The sequence below is a fragment of the Trachemys scripta genome, chromosome 3 (assembly GCF_013100865.1).
Source record: "Trachemys scripta elegans isolate TJP31775 chromosome 3, CAS_Tse_1.0, whole genome shotgun sequence".
Taxonomy (NCBI): domain Eukaryota; kingdom Metazoa; phylum Chordata; order Testudines; family Emydidae; genus Trachemys; species Trachemys scripta.
Window position 1 is genome coordinate 136,148,261 of NC_048300.1, and position 19,864 is coordinate 136,168,124.

General features: G+C 40.9%; 1 protein-coding gene across 5 annotated transcripts in view; it reads right to left on the bottom strand.

Moving 5' to 3' along the window:
• Positions 1 to 6,545: 6,545 nt before the first annotated feature.
• The window catches only part of CASP8AP2 (caspase 8 associated protein 2), a 30,911-nt gene continuing 17,592 nt past the window's right edge, over positions 6,546 to 19,864 (bottom strand). For all 5 annotated transcript variants that reach the window (XM_034766034.1, XM_034766033.1, XM_034766035.1 and 2 more), the window contains 3 exons: positions 13,432 to 16,426; positions 10,002 to 10,101; positions 6,546 to 9,430 (listed from right to left, as the gene is read on the bottom strand). In XM_034766034.1, the coding sequence (XP_034621925.1) occupies positions 9,374 to 9,430; positions 10,002 to 10,101; positions 13,432 to 16,426 (3,152 nt within the window). In that variant the 3' untranslated portion in view covers positions 6,546 to 9,373. The remainder of the gene's footprint in view (positions 9,431 to 10,001; positions 10,102 to 13,431; positions 16,427 to 19,864) is intronic.

The window sequence follows — 19,864 nt, forward strand, 5'->3', positions numbered from 1 at the left end:
ACCGAAGTGCCCTGAACACCCACCGCCGAAGTGCCGGGTCTTCGGCAGCAATTCGGCGCGGGGGCCTCCTGCCGCTGAAGACCCCAGGCTTCCTGAATCCTCTGGGCGGCCCTGGCTATGGGCTATTTTTGTTTGGGGGTAGAAAGAAGCTGGGTTTGACTGTAGGACAGACAGAAATGTTAGTATCTTTTTTTCCTCTCTGTCATTAGGCTTTTCTGGGTTTATTTTTTGTGAAAGGTTTCCTGGGTTATAAGGGATAAAGTTTCATCTTGGGATTTGTAGAGTGTGTGGGGGAAAATGATAGAAAAATCACCTCCACTTAGGTTATGATAGAAAATCATAACCACTTAGATGACTATTCAAGGTCAGGAATGGGTGACCTTCACCATCTCACTGAATGAGTCTGCTTCGGGAAATCTGTTCAAGGAAATAGGAGTCTCATTGTCTTTAAAGCTTGTACTGAGAGAGCAAAATAAAGGTTATATGCCCTTCACAGCTATAAAAAATGAAGTATCTGTTGATGTGGGGAAATTATGTACCAGTTAGTCAGGCCTGGTCTACACTAGGAAATTAGGTCCGTAAAACTATGTTGCTCAGGTGTGTGAAAAATCCACACCCCTGAGCGACGCAGTTAAACCGACTTAACCCCTGGTGTAGAACGGCACTAGGTTGATGGGAGAATTCTCCCATTGTCCTACCACCTCTAGGAAGATTGGAGTATGCTGGTTGGAGAAGCCCTCCTGTTCACATAGGTAGCAACTGCAATGAAGAACTACAGTGGCACAGCTGCAGCACTTTCAGTGTAGACAAACTCTCAATCTTTTCTTCCCTGGTCTACAGTAGAAGCTGCTGCATTTTATACTAATACAGCAAGAGATAAGGAAGTTGCTAATCACTCTTTCTTTTATATAATGTGTCCATGCTCTACCCACCTCCCTTAGAGTACTTTGGGGCCATTGATCACAAAAAAAAAAGAGCGTGAAGGACTGATGAAACTATACTAAACCCAGCACTTGGAAGAGAAGAAGGTGATCAGAACAGTCAACATGGATTCATCAAGGGCAAGTCATGCCTGACCAACCTGATTGCTCTGGCTCTGTGGATATTAGGAAAGCGGCAGATGTGATATACCTTGACTTTAGCAAAGTTTTTGATACAGTCTCCCACAGTATTCTTGCCAGCAAGTTAAAAAAGTATGGATTGGATGAATGGACTGTAAGGTGGATAGAAAGCTGGCTAAATCATCGGGTTCAATGGGTAGTGTTCAATGGCTTGATGTCTAGTTGGCAGCCGGTATGAAGCGGAGTGCCCCAAGGGTCGGTTCTGGGGCCGGTTTTGTTCAACATCTTCATTAATGATCTGGATGATGGGATGGATTGCATCCTCAGCAAGTTCATGGATGACACTAATGTGGGGGTAGAGGTAGATACACTGGACGGTAGGGATAGGGTTCAGAGTGACTTAGACAAATTGGAGGATTGGGCCAAAAGAAATCTGATGAGGTTCAACAAGGACAAGGGCAGAGTCCTGCACTTAGGATGGAAGAATCCCATGCACTGCTACAGGCTGGGGACCGACTGGCTAAGCAGCAGTTCTGCAGAAAAGGACCAGAGATTACAGTTCACGAGGAGCTGGATATGAGCCAATAGTGTGCCTTGTTGCCAAGAAGGCTAACGGCATATTAGGCTGCATTAGTAGGAGCATTGCCAGCAGAGCGAGGGAAGTGATTATTCCCCTCTATTTGGTACTGGTGAGGCCACATCTGGAGTATTGCATCCAGTTTTGGGCCCCCTCCACACTACAGAAAGGATGTGGACAAATTGGAGAAAGTCCAGCGGAGGGCAATGAAAATGACCAGGGGACTGGGGCACATGACTTATGAGGAGAGGCTGAGGGAACTGGGCTTATTTAGTCTGCAGGAGAGAAGAAAGAGGGAGGATTTGATAGCAGCCTTCAACTACCTGAAGTGGGGTTCCAAAGAGGATTGGTGGTAGGCTGTTCTCAGTGGTGGCAGATGACAGAACAAGGAGCAATGGTCTCAAGTTACAGTGAGGGAGGTCTAGGGTGGATATTAAGAAAAACTATTTCACTAGGAGGGTGGTGAAGCACTGGAATGGGTTACCTAGAGAGGTGATAGAATCTCCATCCTTAGAGGGTTTTAAGGCCTGGCTTGACAAAGCCCTGGCTGGGATGAGTTAGTGGATAAATGAATGTTAGACTACTTACATCCATTTGCTGCTGTTGCCTATAGATACCAGCCCACTCTGTCCAAGATAAACACCCTTCTACCGAGACTGCCTGATAGGTGGCCTGTGTAAAATTCATGTCCATGGAAGGGTGCCAGTGGAGTGGGGTAAAGTGTGGGGCTTTGTTGTGGGGGGGCCTGATAGTGTCTTGGCAGCTGAAAGATGGGGAAATAGAGAACCAGGGTTGCAAGATATGAGTTAGGAGGCTTGATTTTTTATCTAGGGTGGAGGCTTGGGAGATGTTTTGGGAAACATGTCATTGTGGAGTTGTCTCATCCACTCTTCCAAACCACCTTCCTGATGCTTCTCTAGTGAGTGCTGCCTCAATACATCATCAGCGCCATAGCTGCCTCCAATCAAGAGATAAGGTTAGGTTGCAAAACAAGAGCTATGCTTTAAAACATCAGGTAGAAATATATATATATATATATATATATATATGTAAAATACTTTAATGGCACAATGGGTGTTCTATGGTTTAGTCTTACAGCCACTATAAGCTTTAAATTTAACACCCCACTGAGGTAATGTATACTAAAATTCTGACTTGAAGCTGTTGTAACAGATTGGCCAGCTAATGCCAACAAGGGCAAACTGTACTAAAACCTTTTTGTTTTTTCCTGAGCCAGATCTGACCTGGCTTAGGTGTCTACTTCTCTCTGAGGGATGAGGGTTAGGCCATACCCCTTTCCTTGGCATTTCCTCCTGGCTAACATAGCCAACTCTCCGCCTCAGCAGGCTGTCTTCTGTGAATTCCCTTCCTAGGTGCCTAACTCTTTCCATGCAGTGTATGGCACCTACCACTTGGTGGCAGGGCCTCTTAAATTTAGGCATTGCAATTCTCAGCCTAAATTCCCCCTGTGCTTAACTCGCTGACCCCGCACTGAACCCAGCTTGACTCTGGTGGCCACTGAGACATGAACAGAGAGATAGATTGGGAAGGAAAGGCACCACGACTATACTCTTACAACAAAAAATAGATAACGCATACTCAAGGACTGTGCCTGAGGTTGACGTGTTACTCCACAACCACTCCACCAGAGCCTTTTTAAATAAGGACAACACAAATTACTGTGGATAGCCTTCGTCTGCTACTAGTCCCTTCATTTGCATGCTGTGATAGTTTTGCAATAGCCTTTGCAAATGAATAGATCAGTATTAGCCCTTTATGATTATGAGAACTGCCTTCTCCTGCAGACTGTTATCCATTGGCCACATTTGTTTTCTGCTGAGATGTTGATACAGTCTGATTTCCTTGAATCCCATCACTTATGGCTCTAGCCTGCATTAGACGGTGGTTGCTTACAATAGTGACTTTATGGACAGGAATGCTCAATACTACATTTAGAGAGGGAAGACTACCAATCATTCGTAAGCAGGTGGAAGGCTAATCTCAAGAAACCCTCTTTTGTTGCTGAACTGCGTGTTACTTGCTGCTCAATTTCATACCTTTCTAGGAAAGCTGAGAATGCCCTAAATTTAATTGCAGGTGCCTTGGACCCTACAGGCAACCTAAGTAGGTTCCAAGTTTCCTTTATAAGGAAGGCTGCATTTTAATTATGACCCATTGCAAGCTGGCTTTAGGTTGTCAGCTGTCTAGAAGTTTTTGATACAAATGATCATGGGTTGTTGGTTTGGTAACTAACTAGTAGCTGAAGAAGTGCCTTCTACGTCCAGTCATAACTGCCAAATGACACACTATTATATTTCACATCCACTGCTGATGCTAGCCCTCAAGGTTCTGTCCTATCTCCACTTATAATCAATAGGGAGGTTTCTTAATGAGAGAGGCTGGGGACAGGTATTTGTACCTGGTGGTGGTGTGGGCCCCGAAACACCAATTGCACCTTCTTCTTCTCTCTCCACTGTTGAATATCTGACCTAATTTTGATTCTCTTAGGGCAGGTCTACACTAACCCCCCCAATTCAAACTAAGGTACGCAACTTCAGCTATGTGAATAAGTTCGAAGTACCTTAGTTCGAACTTACCTCGGTCCAGACGCGGCAGGCAGGCTCCCCCGTCGACTTCGCAGTACTCCTCTCGCCGAGCTGGAGTGCCGCAGTCGACGGCGAGCACTTCTGGGTTCGACTTATCTCGTCCAGACAAGACGCGATAAGGTGAACCCAGAAGTTCGATTTGCTTGCTGCCGAACTACCGGGTAGTGTAGACCTACCCTTAGAAGTCTCAGGCTGCTGAGCTGAATTGACTTTGGGCCAATGGTGCACCAGCACTGGGGCTCCCCTGCTATGAGCTGAAATCACTAAAGAGCTAAAATTACTAAGAACTGAAATCACTTGAGCATTGTGTTAACTAGTGGGGGGGCCTGTAGCTATATTGCTAAGCAGCTGGCAGAGCGGAGCACTTCATGAGACGGCTGGAGCGGCTCACGGTGAAGGCTGTAGCAGAACCCCACAGAGACGTGGGGCAGTCAGCCTTGGACCATGTAAGGTGCCCCTTAACATCCTGTGGCGGGCCTCCCCATTTCCACCCGGGTGGTGTGTGTGTGTAAAACTCTGCAGATAAACTTTTGAACTCTGGGGCTGCACTGATGAGGGACAGAGACTTTTGGGTTGCTGGACTTTTGGGACTTTGGGTGATTCTTGGGTTGCTGGACTCAAGAACCAAAAGAAAAATATTTTAGGGGGAGAGGGATAGCTCAGTGGTTTGAGCATTGGCCTGCTAAACCCAGGGTTGTGAGTTCAATCCTTGAGGGGGCCGTTTAGGGATCTGGGGCAAAATCAGTACTTGGTCCTGCTAGTGAAGGCAGTGGGCTGGTCTCTATGACCTCTCAGGGTCCCTTCCAGTTCTACGAGATATACCTATCTCCATATAATATTAATGAGATTATTACACATTAGAGCACCACAATGATATACAACTAACTTTGCTACAGCACCTCTAAGGGGAAATGCCTGTATTTTTTATGTTCACTCTTCAAGTGTGTATTACTGCCTACCTAAATGCAGAGTGTTAAATCAAGAGGCTGTAAAACAGTGGGTAAGGGGCCAAGCAGGAAGTGTTGTGGCTGATTACCTATCAGGAACCTAGCTTCAAGGGCACTAAGACAACATGGGCTGGGCCATCAGTTGGTAGGCTAGGATGTTTTACTCTATCCAAGGATAAGCCTGAGATCAGATCCTCACTGTTTTTTTGAAAAAAGCCCCTGGCAGAAAGAAAGAGGAGAAAGTGGTCAGAATGGTGAGCCAGGCTGTATCAGTGAAAAAGCAGACTGACTGAGCTACTCTATAAACCATGTAGGCTGGGGAATAAGCCAACTCCACCTCAGCTGTAGATAAAGATGTTAAGCTTAGTTAAGTGAATATGGATGCAGGTGTTTTTTTTTTAAACACTTCTCTGAGCTGTGTGTACCTATTGGGAAAAATAAATCATAGAAACAGCTTCTTCAAAACAAATTATAACACTACAAATATGTTGTGTCTGACTTGCAAAGGGAAATCCTTGCAGAAGCCAACCCCAATTGGACCTGCTCTATTAGTCCTGGTTGGTACACAGGAGGCTGCAACCCAGAGACCTGATCAGTGTAGTTGGATTGTGCAATCTCACCCCAAGGAAAAGTGGAGGCATAGGCCTCCCATGTGAAAGGAGTACACTCAGGGTATGTCTACACTGCAATTAAACACCTGCAGCTGGCCTGTGTGCATTGACTCATACCCAAAGGGAGAAGGTCTCACAGCTTAGGCTCCAGCCTGAGCATCTACACCACAATTAAACAGCTCCTTAGCCGAAGCCCCATGTGACTGAGTTGAGTAGGCTGACACAGGCATTTAATTGCAATCTGGTCATCCATTAGAGGACAAGAAAAGGGCCTCAGTATGGGCAACCTACCCAGGTACCATGCCTGCAAGTAGAATTTCTGCTGTGGAAAAACCTTTAATGCTATTGCCAACTGAATGTATTAGTTTCTACCCAACAGAATGGTTCAGCTCTATCTATAGGAGGTGGCTTGTGTCTCCATACTCCTACCTGATAGAAGGATTTACTCCTAAATAGCAAGTCAGATTATGATTATTTTTTTTTTTTTTTGAGAGGAGAGAGGGAAGTTACTACATTATCTACTTTCCATGGAAAACCATCTTCCTCATGTGTTACTAAATTTAGATGTTAATCTCACAGCAGCAACACGTACACTTTGGAAAGAGGGAGAGGAAACTATACAATTCTCAAATATTTTAAGAAACATTTGAGTGTTTTTAAAGGAGGGCTCAGTTTCCCATCTAGTCATTTTGTAGACACATAAATGTTTAACACATTAATAGTTCACTTAAAAATAAGCCAATACATAATTCACGTAATCAGAGTGCTGGCTAAACACTTATGTTTATTGTTCAGGTGGAGGAAAGGGAGAAGAACTTCCCCAACATCCTCATTTTTTATAGAAGCAGCTTTAATGCTGCTGCATAGCAGGAGCCACACCGTTAGCGACAAATTGTTTTCATTTACCTGAGGTTTACAAGTTAGACTGTAGGTTTACAGACAGTACATTTTGCATATATGGTATCAAAATTCTTATTGAATAAATTACAAACAATGGTACAAAACACTTCAAGCCAACATTTGATCAACAAGAACATAAGTGTGAACTTTACAAGGTTTTATTATTTTTTGCATTGCTCTTACAGTAAGCAAACAGTTTATACAAAATAAACTTGGAGTTTTACATAGTTAAAAATCTTTGGCTAAACAAACTATATATACATATATACACAAGATATTTTACATGGCCATATGGGAACCTGTACACATACTTACAATAGGCAACATTTAAAAAAATAGTTTAACAATTTACAACAAAGGAATTCAAGTCAGAACTAAACCAATCATTTTTCTTAGTTATGAACATAGAAAAACAGGAAGAGGGGCCAAGTGTGCTTTATAATAATATTTATTGCTTGCTTTTGTGAGGGGGAAGAGGCAGGTCAAGCACTGAAAGCCATTAGCTTTTCTTTAGTGCCTTTGATACTGTACACATTTTGTTCTATAAGGAGAATTTTTTTTTTTTAACATTCCCCAGCAGCAACTTCTAATTATTCCAGAAGAGCAAGCAAATGCAACTCTGCAAACTGAATATACAGAGAATAGACTTGTTAATCAGTTTACTTATAGTTTTAACAATTGGCACAAATAATTTTTAGGGCCAATACAGATACGCATACAAAAACTCCCACTGAAATCACTGGGGGCGGCCTTGTGTGCCTTAGGACAGAATTTGATCATTAAAAGCAATCAAGTTTTAGTAGCAAGTGTCTATAAGATGGAAAACTGCCAATTGCAACACCACAACCTATGTTTAAATAATTCACTACTTCTAACATTGTATAGGGTGCTATATAAAACACAGGTTTCATACTTTCTGGCAATATAACAGTCATGACTCCATAGGTAATACTCGCAAAACAGAAAACATAACAGCAGAATTGTCAAGGAATAATCCGACAGTCTACTGGGCTTCTAGTTCTAATATGTTTGTTCTGACATATGTATGTCTAATATGTTGTTCCTCTGAGGACATATGTGGCAGGGGAATAACATATGGTGTGCTGATGGTATAATAAGGGTTTGTTGGCTTTTGAAAAAATGGAAGCCAACCTAAATTGTAGCATGAAACTGAAGTTAGTAAACCAGGGCAAGGTTCTTATTCAGGCAAAACTCCAGGTTATTTCAATTTATGTTTTGATGGAGTAAAGACCCACAGAATCTGGTCCTGAACCCTGACATCTATTCATTCAAATTACAAATTTGTCTAGTGCATAGTTAGCAGACTGTGATTAAAGAGGCATCTGTAAAGAAACTTATTAAAAACCTATAAAATGGTAATGTGTATTTTAAAGATAGTATACTAACATATAAGTTAACAATTTCTAAGATTTTAAAGAGTTAAACACATACAGTTAGACATCTTATGCAAGGAAACTTTTGAAGATTGACATGATGATGCTCAAGTATATTAAATTGACGTAGGCTTTCAGTGGCTATTTAGAAAAGGATTTTCCCCCGGGTATGAAATCGCCTTTTACAAGGCAATTACAAAAGTCCATGTTTCTAAACCATTTAAATTAAGGTGATTAAATCATATTAAATTTTAGTGCCCAAACCCCCCACATATTGAAGGATGCTATTTAAATAAATGGCTATTTCTAAGATGCAAGTTAGAGGATAAACTTTTGGCAAAATGACATGAACTTTTTGTAAATTTGTATTACCTATACATTTCTTCTGAAGGAAAAATTCAGCTGTTCAAAATTTAACAGACAAAGATTTTTGAAACAGAGTCTGAACAGCCACTTTTCACCTTCAAAATAGCCCTTAGTAAAGGAATACTCCACAGCAGTCAATCGCAGAACATAAGCAGTCATCTGAAAAACTGGCCATTGAATTAATTACTAGTTTAACTCCTTGACACAATGTCCGATTTTTCCCCCACATGAATTCCACTGTTAGCAATTCATGCAGTAGGAAAGGATCAACTCTCTCATTATGTGATAATCTAGTTACTAGAACAACTGACTTCAGGATTATTCCTATTAGGAACTGTATTTTAAATTCACATTTGGAAAAACAAAAAAACAAAAACAAACAAAAACAGTATTTTGATGTTTTACACACCCAAGATTTCCTAGCAATTGGACTCCAGGCAATTATTTAGGTTTACAAAACCCATGTTTGACGTTGTCACACAAAGTCTGTTTACAGCACCTTTAATAGGTTTCACTAGCTTTATCTGACTGAGCAAGTTTCCGCAGTTATGTAACAAGTTTAACCAACAACCGAATTTCCACAGTTTTGAATTCACACTGTTCCATTTGTACAGGAATTTTCTCCTTCATTCAGCCTGCTGGTTTTGTTTGGTTTTTGTTTTCCCCACATATGGCTGACATACTATTGAGAGACGAGGCTGAAAGAATGAATGCTTGTTGCTATCTGAGCCGAGATGAAGCATTTCAACTGTATGGAGAAGAGTGAGCTAATAAACGACTGTGCACCAGCTTACTGAACTAGGTGTTCCGACTTGGATACTTCCCACAGTATCCGTAAGTGTGTACTTGGAGTAGTCAGTCGTTGCTGACAACAGCAAAACTCTGTATCACAACAGCAGCTTGCTTAATAGCTACTTGCACTTCGACTTTTTGAACAACTTCATTAACTGCTTGAATCTTTCTGAAACCTAAGGGGAGAAAAAACAAAACACACATTATTAGTGTTCTGGATTTCAACATCTACCAGGTCAGATTAATCTTCCAGTATTAGAATTTCTAGATGTAAACCTATCTAGATTTTTTTGTTCTTTCGTCTCTCAACTCATTAGTTTGTTTTGTGAATTTTAGGGGGAGATTTTTCAAAAGTGCCCAAAGGATTTAGGAACATGACAGTAAATGGGTCTTCTGCTCCACTTTACACTTTCAGTGATTGAAATCTTCATTCTCCATCATAATTACTGAGATTCAAGACAGATGGAGTCCAGTACTACTTTATTTTTGACATAGTATTCCTGCCTAAGGACTTGAGACATACAAAAGACGAACGCTTAGGATTCAAAATAAAAAAACCCAAGAGAATCTGAGAGATTTCCCCTTCTTACAATCCCCAACTACATGTACAAGAACAAAAATAATTCCTGATTTGTGAAGCCTGACATCTCTGTCCTTAAGTGCTTTGAAGAAAAATATTGGTCCAGGACTATGCAATCAGAAATGTAGCAATACAGTAGCTAGTCCAACTAGAATAAATATATATACCTGATTTGGGCTTTTGTTTAGCCTGGCAGCTATGGAAATAAATGTTTTTCCTGATGGTCCATTTTTTTGACACTCCAATAGAATTTCACGGTCATCATTTCTAAAGAAAAAATTCCAAGATTAAATTAATTTCTAAACATTACTTTGACACACAAACCCCACTGTTCCCAAACTATGAAACATTAATTAAAACAGTGCTATGAAACTGATGGCAGGCACTTCCTTTTACTGATGTAAAGCTAACAGCAGTGTTGCTGCATACAAGCACATGTTAATATAGATATACAGGCAGACTAAATTTTTGGAATAAAAGATTCTCATTCTTCCCCTATATTTGTACAATAAAAGGTGCAATGAAGTTTACTCAGCCTAGAGACTTAGAACCTAGGTCTATAGTATTCAAAACCATGGTCTTCAAATTTCATAGGGCACTGTACTACCATGTTAACCCCTAGTTTTCTACCATTTGTGCAGAACTCAGATCCCACATTTTGAAGTTTTGAATCCCTCGGCCTGCGCCGCTTCCTGCAGCCCCCATTGGCCTGGCGCGGCGAGCCACGGCCAGTGGGAGCCGTGATCGGCCGAACCTGCGGAAGCGGCAGGTAAACAAACCGGCCCGGCCCACCAGGGTGCTTACCCTGCAGGCCGCGTGCCAAAGGTTGCTGATCCCTGCTCCAGACTCAAAAAGTCAAACATGCTACTCTTAAGAGTACCGGTTATTTCATTTCCCCACACTCCTATTATCTACATAGGAGTAGAGTGATCAAAAGCAGAAAAGAGTTAGGATTCTATTCCCAAATTTGCCATTGATTTACTATGTGACCTTTGGATAGCTCATAACCTCTTTGTGCCTAAGAACTTGGCTATACTTGGGGATTCAGTGCTGCCGCAGGGGAATAGCTTGCAGTGCTGCGAGCGAGCGTGTAGCGCTGCAGGTGCTGATTACACTGGCGCTTTACAGTGCTGCACTTGCTGCGCTTGGGGTGGGTGTGCGTTTTCACACCCCTGAGCGCAGCAAGTTGCAGCGCTGTACAGCACCAGTGTAGCCAAGGCTTCAGTGTAGCCATCTGTAAAATGGGCATATATACCACCTTCACAGAGTGGCTGTGAGGAGTCAGTTGTTTGTTTGTGAAATCTTTGGATGAAATGTTCTATATGCCAATAAGTGCAAAGTATGTTATTTAGAAATTCCACAAGAACTCAAAGTATATAAAATTAAACTTATGTGATGACTAGCTATTTAAAATGAACTCTTCATAATCTTTTAGGAGGTAGTTCAGCAGGAGGAGAAAGCTTCAGGCATTTGAATTAGAACAGATTTCATAAATCATAAATTGTAGCGCACTCTCAACATCTTAACTCGGGGTGGCTAACCTGAGCCTGAGAAGGAACATACATTGCCAAAGTGCCACAGTACTACAGCAGCAGCCCCCCATCAGATCCCTCCCACCCTGCTCCCAGCACCTCCCTCCGATCAGGGCCTCCCCCTCCTTCCCTGATCAGCTGTCTCAAGGCATGCAGGAGGCTCTGGGGGAGAGGAGCGAGGGCACTGCAGGCTCAGGGGAGGGGCAGGAAGGGGTGGAGTGCAGGCAGGGCCTGTGGCAGAGCCAGGGGTTGAGCAGTGAGCACCCCCCGGCACATTGGAAAGTTGATGCCTGTAGCTCCAGCCCCAGAGTTGGTGCCTATATAAGGAGCTGCATTTTAACTTCTGAAGAGCCGCATGTGGCTCTGGAGCCATGTTTCATGTTAAAAATTTAGGAGTGTTATACAAGAACACAAAAAGGGCCATACTGGGTCAGACCAATGGTCCATCTATCACAGTATCCTGTCTTCTGACAGTGGCCAATGTCAGATGCTTCAAAGTTGTATGCAGTGCAGCTGCAGCTGTGTTGATCCCCAAATATTAGAGAGGCAAGGTGGGTAATCTCTTTTTTGGACCAACTTCTGTTGGAGAGAGAGAGAAATTTCAAGCCACACAAGCCCAGACCCGAACAGCAGCACGGTGTGGCTTGAAAGCACTCTCACCCACAAAAGTTGGCCCAATAATAAAAGATATTACCTGACCTACCTTGTCTCTCTAAGATGCTTCAAAGGGAACAAACAGAACAATTATCAAGTGAGCCATCTCCTGCTGTCCAGCCCCAGCATCTGGCAGTCAGAGGTTCAGGGACACTCAGAAAACTGGGCTGCATCCCTGACCATCCTGGTTAATAGCCATTGATGGAGGAAAGATCCATGAACATATCTAATTCTACTTTGAACCGAGTTATACTTTTGGCCTTAACAATATCCCCTGGCAACGAGTTCCATAGATTGGGTGTGTTGTGTGAAGTAGTATTTCCTTTTGTTTGTTTTAAACTTGCTGCCTATTAATTTCATTGGCTGACCCCTTGTGTTCTTGTGTTATGAGGAGGAATAAACAATAAATATATAAACAATAAATAACAAATAATAATTCCTTATTCACTTTCTCCACACCATTCATGATTTTAATAGACCATCATATTGTTGTCTTCTTTCCAAGATGAACAATCCTGGTGTTTTCAATCTCTCCTCATATAGAAGCTGTTCCACACCCTTAACCATTTTTGTTGCACTTCACTGTACCTTTTTCATTTCTACTATATCTTTTTTGAGAAGGGGTGACCAGGACTGCACGCAATATTCAAGGTGTGTGCATACCATGAATTTAAATAGAGGCATTATCTTCCCTTTCCTAATGGTTCTTAACATTGTTAGCTTTTTTGACTGCTGCTACACATTGATAGGATGTTTTTAGAGAACTATTCATAATGGCTCCAAGATCTCTTTTTTGAGAGGTAACAGCTAATTTAGACCCCATCGTTTTGTATATATAGTTGGGATTACGGTTTCTAATATGCCTTACTTTGAATTTATCAACACTGAATTTCATCTGTAATTCCAAACAAAACAAAACAAAAATCACTGCTGGGAGGCTAGATAAATCAGAAATTATGAGATATGGAATACTTTTCCATTAGGACACCTTTCTGATTCCAACCCACATAAAGTGACTGAAAAAACACCATCTTCCAATAGCCATTCAGTGGATTGTGAAATGAGTTAGTGTCTCAGACCCATTTCCAGTGAACAGATGTCAATATGGTTTAAAAACAAAAAAGACAACCCACACAAACACTAACTGGCACCCTCAGAAGAGAGATCAAGAACTAAATGGCTATGGAGACTAGATCACTCTCACAACGTAGGAGGTCCTTTCTGAACAAGGCTGAGAAAGGCTCAACTTATAGCAGCACGGGGGAGGCTTGCACTGCTGTGGCCATTACTGTGTTTATTCTGTAGAAATATGGAACTTCAGTCACCCACTAAACTAATTTTTATCCCCGTACTTCAAACATGTCTCCAGACCCCATCCTCCACCAAGAGAGTATACTGTCAATACTCTTACCTTGTCCAAGAAACAACTACTTCTCCTTTCTTTTTAATGATGTTTTTGGCATATAGACTACGTGGCGACGTGGAGGAAGTTGAAGGATCTTTATTCTCAGGCAATTCAGTCCTCTTACTGGAAGATCTTTTGGGAGCTAAACCTTTCTCCTCAGACTTCTTACTACTTTTATCATTTCTTTCACTAGCTGATTCAGTTTCCTTTTTTGTTTTTTTTGACTTGGAATTGTCTGTTACAGACTCTTTTTTTCTCTTTTTGCTAGTTTTATCAAGACTTGTCTGGCATCCCAAATCAACATTTAAAGTGGATTTTGTTTTAGAGTTGCACTCATCTGCTTTAATCTCACTGGAAAGCTCTTCTGTTAAATCGATATATGCATTAACACTGCACTCCAATGGTTCTTCCTTTGTATCACCTTTATCTAAGTTTCCTATATGAATTTCCTGTTCTGCAACTTTTAAAGTTGATTCCACTGCAAGATTACATAAATCTACTTCACTTTCATTGGCAATATCTTCTGTCAAATCTATATATGCATCAACACTGCATTCAGAAGGAAAAGCAACTTCAGCTTTAACAGGACTTTCTACTGAAGTGTTAGATATTTCTCTCTTGTTTTCAGGCACTTTCAATTCATGCATCTGAGACAGCTTAAAGTCTTCACTTGTGTTTTCACTACCATGGCTATTTTTGTTTGATGTTTCTGAAAAGGGCTTATACAAGTTAGGAGCATCATCTTTTCCAGTGGCACTATGTGGCTTCTTAAGGGGCTCAGGCAAATCATGAGCTTGTTCTTGTCTAGAACTGACATTACACAGCTCATCAGTGGAATCAATGACATTCATATCGCTCTTAGAATCTTTTTCTTCCACAGTTGTGCCTGTGGTATCCTGATTATCTTTTTTTATTTTGGCAGATATATTTTCTTCCTTTTCTTTCTTGGTTAAGGATACCAGTGATTCCTCTGTCAGGGTAGTCTGATCAAGGGTTGGCGATGTTGATGGCACTGCACGTCTTATCTTAACAATGAAATGATCATTGGATTTCTCCATTATTACTGCTTGCATTGGTAGGCTGGGGTCACAAGGGAAACCAGGAACAATAGGCCGACTTGTCCATGAAGAACAACTTGATCTACTACTTGAATTATCAGATTCTAAAGCCAAATGAATGTCTTGTTCGGTAGCATCCTCTTCTTCAAGAAGAGCATCTTCACTGTAATGTGCACTAAGAACTCCCTCAGGAGTTGAACCGGATGTGTTTTCAGGTTTCAGAAAGCTAAGGTGAGCGTCCGATTTCAAAGGTGATGGAATAGTTAAAGAAACTGCTAGATCTTCAAGGAGTATAGAGGAAACAAATGACTTATTCCTTTGTAAACTGCATTCATCATCTTTGCTGGAAACTGCACTTGGGGGAACTTCAAACATACAGCTTTCATCCAGAACATCTGGATCAACTGGCATCTGAAGTCTAGATGATAAAGATGAGGCTCTTTCAGGTGAAACTGCAGGCCAATTAATACCCTCTACTGGTCTAGATTTCACACAGGCCTCTATTGGAACTGCCTCTTCTATAACAGAAGCAGGATTATTTCTGCATTTTTGACTTTCCAGGATCTGTTTTTCTGGTGTCCTGAACTCCCACTGATCTGTATCAATGCTGCTGATGCTTTTTTCTAAAAGATCAGAGCCTTGTAACAAACTTTTGAATATTTCACCCATTTGTGCATCACTCACTAGGTTAAATGTAAGACTAGAAGTCTGCTGTTCTGTAAGAAGTTCATAATTAAAATCAGACTTGTGAGCATCTCTGACCATGTGAAAGCCTTCCTTTTCATATCTTGCACTTTTCAGTGGAGTTAGGGTGCCTTGCAAATTATTTTCCTTAGAGGGCAGCACTTGGGTTTGGGAGTTCCTTGTATTATCAATGGAATTTAGACATTTTGTAATCACATTTTTTGGTGCATCTGTTTTATTTTTGTCATGGTGACACTTGTTAAATGGTTGATAACTTACCACTGGTTTAGGAAGGACATATTCTTCAGACTTTTGAGATTTTACTTTTAGGGACTTTTTCCTGGATTTTTGTACATCATTTTTATGACCTGTTGTGCATTTTTGTTTTTGTGTAGTTCTGATTTCAAGCTTTCCTTCATCACTCTCATTTCCAATGCTTACTAAATCACAGAGTTTTACTAGAATTCTCTTTATTTTTTCAAATAAGTAATCAAGCCGTTCATCCACAAATTTCCACAACTGTTTTTTCATATCTGACAGCTGTTGTTCAAAAAGCTGTTCCACTGTTGCATTCTTTTTAACATGCCTAAGTTTAGACTCTATAGTTTCACAGAGTGTCAATTTTAAAGTCTCACCTAATCTAGACATCTTGGAAAAGTTGAGGTACTTTATCAATGATGTAAAATTCAAAATAGCGGATTCTATAATTCTGTGAAAATGCTGAACTGGGAAATGCATCTTGAACTTCATATAATTTTTCCTTATCTGTTTTCGTATAGCTTTTAACATCTGCATAATTTCTTGTACTGTAGAAGGTTCAAGAATAATTTGAACTATTTTTTCAAGGCAAGCAATGCTCACAGTTTTATTTTTCTTTCTTTCCTTTGACGATCTGGTAGCTCCACTTTTATGTTTTTCTCTACTTTTGTTTGCATTTCCTTTTTTGTAAACTAATTTTCCACTATCTTCATTGCAAGATGCAGTTTTATTCATTTGGTTATGTGGACTGCTGCTCAAATTGTGTGTTTCAGGAGAAGCTCTTCCCCTTGATATTTTACTATTCTCAGAGTTTCTTTCTGATTTGGATTTTTCATCATCACTTACAATTTCTCCTTCTTCTAATTCATCCGAGGATATGCTCAGCTGGGACTCCATCTCTAAGTGTTTGTCAGGTGAGCAAACTGGCTTTTGATTTTCTTTATTTACTTCATTTGACAGAGTCTTTGAGGGACAGGCAACTGTGCTTTCAGAGGTTAAATCTATAAAGAGAATAGTTTGTTAACCATCCATAAACACACAATTCCACACAGAGCAAACATTTTAGGAAAAATCCAGACGACTCAGTGGTTTACCTTTTATTAGAACTGGGTGCTTAACTGTTTAGAATTGTCAGCTTCTACTCAGTATATTTGATCTTAAACTCTGGTAGATATGAACAACATTGAGAAAGCAGATTACAGATAAAAAATAAGTACCTCATTCTGCTCCCATTGATGTCAGTGGGATTTTTTTAGGTCTTTAAGATTAAAAACAAGAATGGATTATGCAAGTTTTGTTTGGTGAAAATATTATTGTCTGCACTGAATATTTTGAAGAAAAATAAAATGCTTGAAAATTTTCACTATTTTACTCTTTACGCCAGTAAGTTACTTGTTATGCTAATATTGTGCAAGATTGTGTCCTTAGAATCCAACTATGAAACCACGAAGCGTAACAAGATTTACACACGAATTCTGATTTTCTTTTACTGGTTTCATATAAGGTCAAAATATGTAGCATAAATCCATTTACTTTGGCATTCATTTCTCTGCATCAGGGCTACCAAAAGGGATGTAATAGTCCCTTCTGTCCTTAAAATCTATGAATCTACTAAGTAACGATCGGGACCCATCACACTAGGCACTACAGACACAATAAATTCATTTCAGTTGCTGATAACTTTAAGATAAAAGATTACTCCAGAGGTTAAACCAAACTCTACAGCAGAAGAGATTCTTCCTCCTATTAATTTTTGATAAACAAGTGTTTAGTTTAGCTGTTTGAATTACAGAAATGTGGGAGACAAGGGGAAAGGTCAGGATTTTTTTTAATACTCCTAACTCAAAAATTGCTTTTTCTCTCTCCTCACAATCAAGTGTACCAATTGTTTGATCTTTCAATTTTTAATACCTTATTTTAAAAACAATCCATTAGGAGTTTTTTTTTTTTTTTTTAAAGTCATCTGGTTAGGCTTAGTACAATATCAAGCTACAAGAGACAGATTTTGGCTCCCGATTATAAAAAGAAAATATCTACATATGCGTAATTAAGTGGTAAATACTATTTGATTAAGATTTTTAGCTGTTTGGGTTTGTTTGTTGGTCACCCATATTTATTAAATTCTTTTATATTTTTAATTACATAGGTATTAGATATTCTTTTGTCACTGACATCTCACAACACTTAGTGTCAAAAACAAGAGAAAATATGAATTCAAAATAATTACTTTCCCCAAACAAACGTTCTTCTGTTTGAAGCCAGTGTTCTTAGACATTCATTTTATATCGCTTCCAGAGCAGTAAAACTGTTATTCCATTAATGATTTTTGGAAAGGAATGGACACAAAGATATCTAACTGTTACATAACATTTAATTACCTTCTACAAGTTTTGCAACTTTTGTTATTAAACAATATTCTTCAGCTTTCTTTATGCAATAACTCTCCTGAACTTTCCACCTAACCAAACTTTTAATAAACTAAAGCAAAAAGTAAAAGGTGTCAAAATAAAGTAGTAGCATATGCATAAAGTGTATCCTGGGAGAACTAAGCAGGAGTTATAATAGAGAGGAGTACTGAATTTCAGGACTAAGGGAGACAGTAACTTCTTGCCTATCAAAAACAGATGTAATGGCTACTATTATTAGAGCAGATGTGGGCAAACTACGGCCCGCAGGCCACATCTGGCCCGCGGGACCATCCTGCCCGGCCCTTGAGCTCCTGGCCTGAGAGGCTAGCCCCCGACCCCTCCCCTGCTGTCCCCCCCTCCCCCGCAGCCTCAGCTTGCCGTGCCGCCAGGGCGGGCTGCGAGCTCCTGCCGGGCAGCGCGGCTGCAAGAGCCGCTGGCCTGCCCCGGTGCTCTAGACTGCGTGGTGGTGTGGCTGGCTCCGGCTTGGCGGCACAGCTATCAGTCCTGGTGTTCTGAGCGGCATGATAAGGGGATGGGGGGATTGGATAGGTGTGGGAGTCCCTGGGGGGGCCTGTCAGGGGGCGGGGGTGTGGATAGGGGCAGGACAGGGAGCAGGAGGGGTTTGGATAGGGGGTAGGATCCTGGGGGGGGCGGCTGGGGAGAGGGGTTCTGGGAGGGGGCGGTCCGGACAAGGAGCAGGGGGTGGACGTTGGATGGGTCAGGGATTCTGAGGTGGGCAGTCAGGGGGCAGGAAGTGGGAGGGGGCGGATAGGGGGCAGGGGCCAGGCTGTTTGGGGAGGCACAGCCTTCCTTACCTGGCCCTCCAAACAGTTTCAGAAGCCCAATGCGGCCCTCAGGCCAAAAATAGTTTGCCCACCCCCGTATTTGTCTAACTTAAAGATAAAAATTACTACTTTGAGATATGTGCAGTGTTGCTATTGACGTGTTGGTCCCGTGATATTAGAGAAACATGGTTGGTGAGGTACTGTAACAACTTTTATTGGACCAACTTCTGTTGGTGAAAAAGACAAGTTTACACAGAGCTATAAAGGTACTAATACACACACACACACTTTGGAATATGGCAGCTCAAGTCCTAGACCAGATGCATTTAAAAAAATAAATAAATAAATAAATAAATAAAGGGATGCACTTTAAAATGATAGTCCTTCATTTGGCATTTATCTACTTGGGGTCTAATCTCCTCAGGTCCCCTATTTCTATTTTCTTATAACTAGTATCAGCTATATTTGCTGTTACGTTAAATATCACGTATGCAAATTTATGAATGGCTGTTCAGATGAAAAGGCTTAAGAGTTGCTGGTCAAGTGTAATAGGCAGAGTTCCAGAGGACTAAGTAAATTGAGTTTTGCAGAAAGTAAGGATTTAAAAACTCTCCACCCTCTCCCATTTCTCCTCAATGAATACACTCTAATGATTATTTGTGTATGAAATTTTCTGCTACTTTCATCCTGACTATCTCATATTTATAAAACATATTTAGACATTCAAATTCATTTAACTGAGGGGAAGAATAGTCTAGTGGCTAACACACACCTCTGGAAGTTGGGAGATCCAGCTCCAATTCCCATCTTTCCCACAGGTAAGTCATTTGGTGCCAATTTTTTAAAGTTATTTAGGCACCTAAAGATGAGATCAACATCTATTGGGGTTTTCAAAAGCATCTAGGCATTGATCTGCCTCTTTAGGCCCCTCAGTACCTTTAAAAATGTGCTCCCTTTGATCCCAGTCTACCATCTGTAACTAGAGATATCATTAGAGGCGATCAGAAAGTGTGTGCATGTGCCCCCATCCCCAATGGAAAATTTTAAATTTTAGGCAAGAATTTTAATGTTTTGGTTTTCAGCTGAAATGCAATTCTGAAATGTCACTGTGGTGCTTTGTGCTCCCATTCTCCTCTACAGGCTGATCTTTCTGGTAGGACATCTCCCAAAATGCATCAGTCCCCTTTCTTGGAGAGAAGACAAGGTGTCTCACAGGAGATAAAGTCCAGCTGCAGATCCCAGCTCA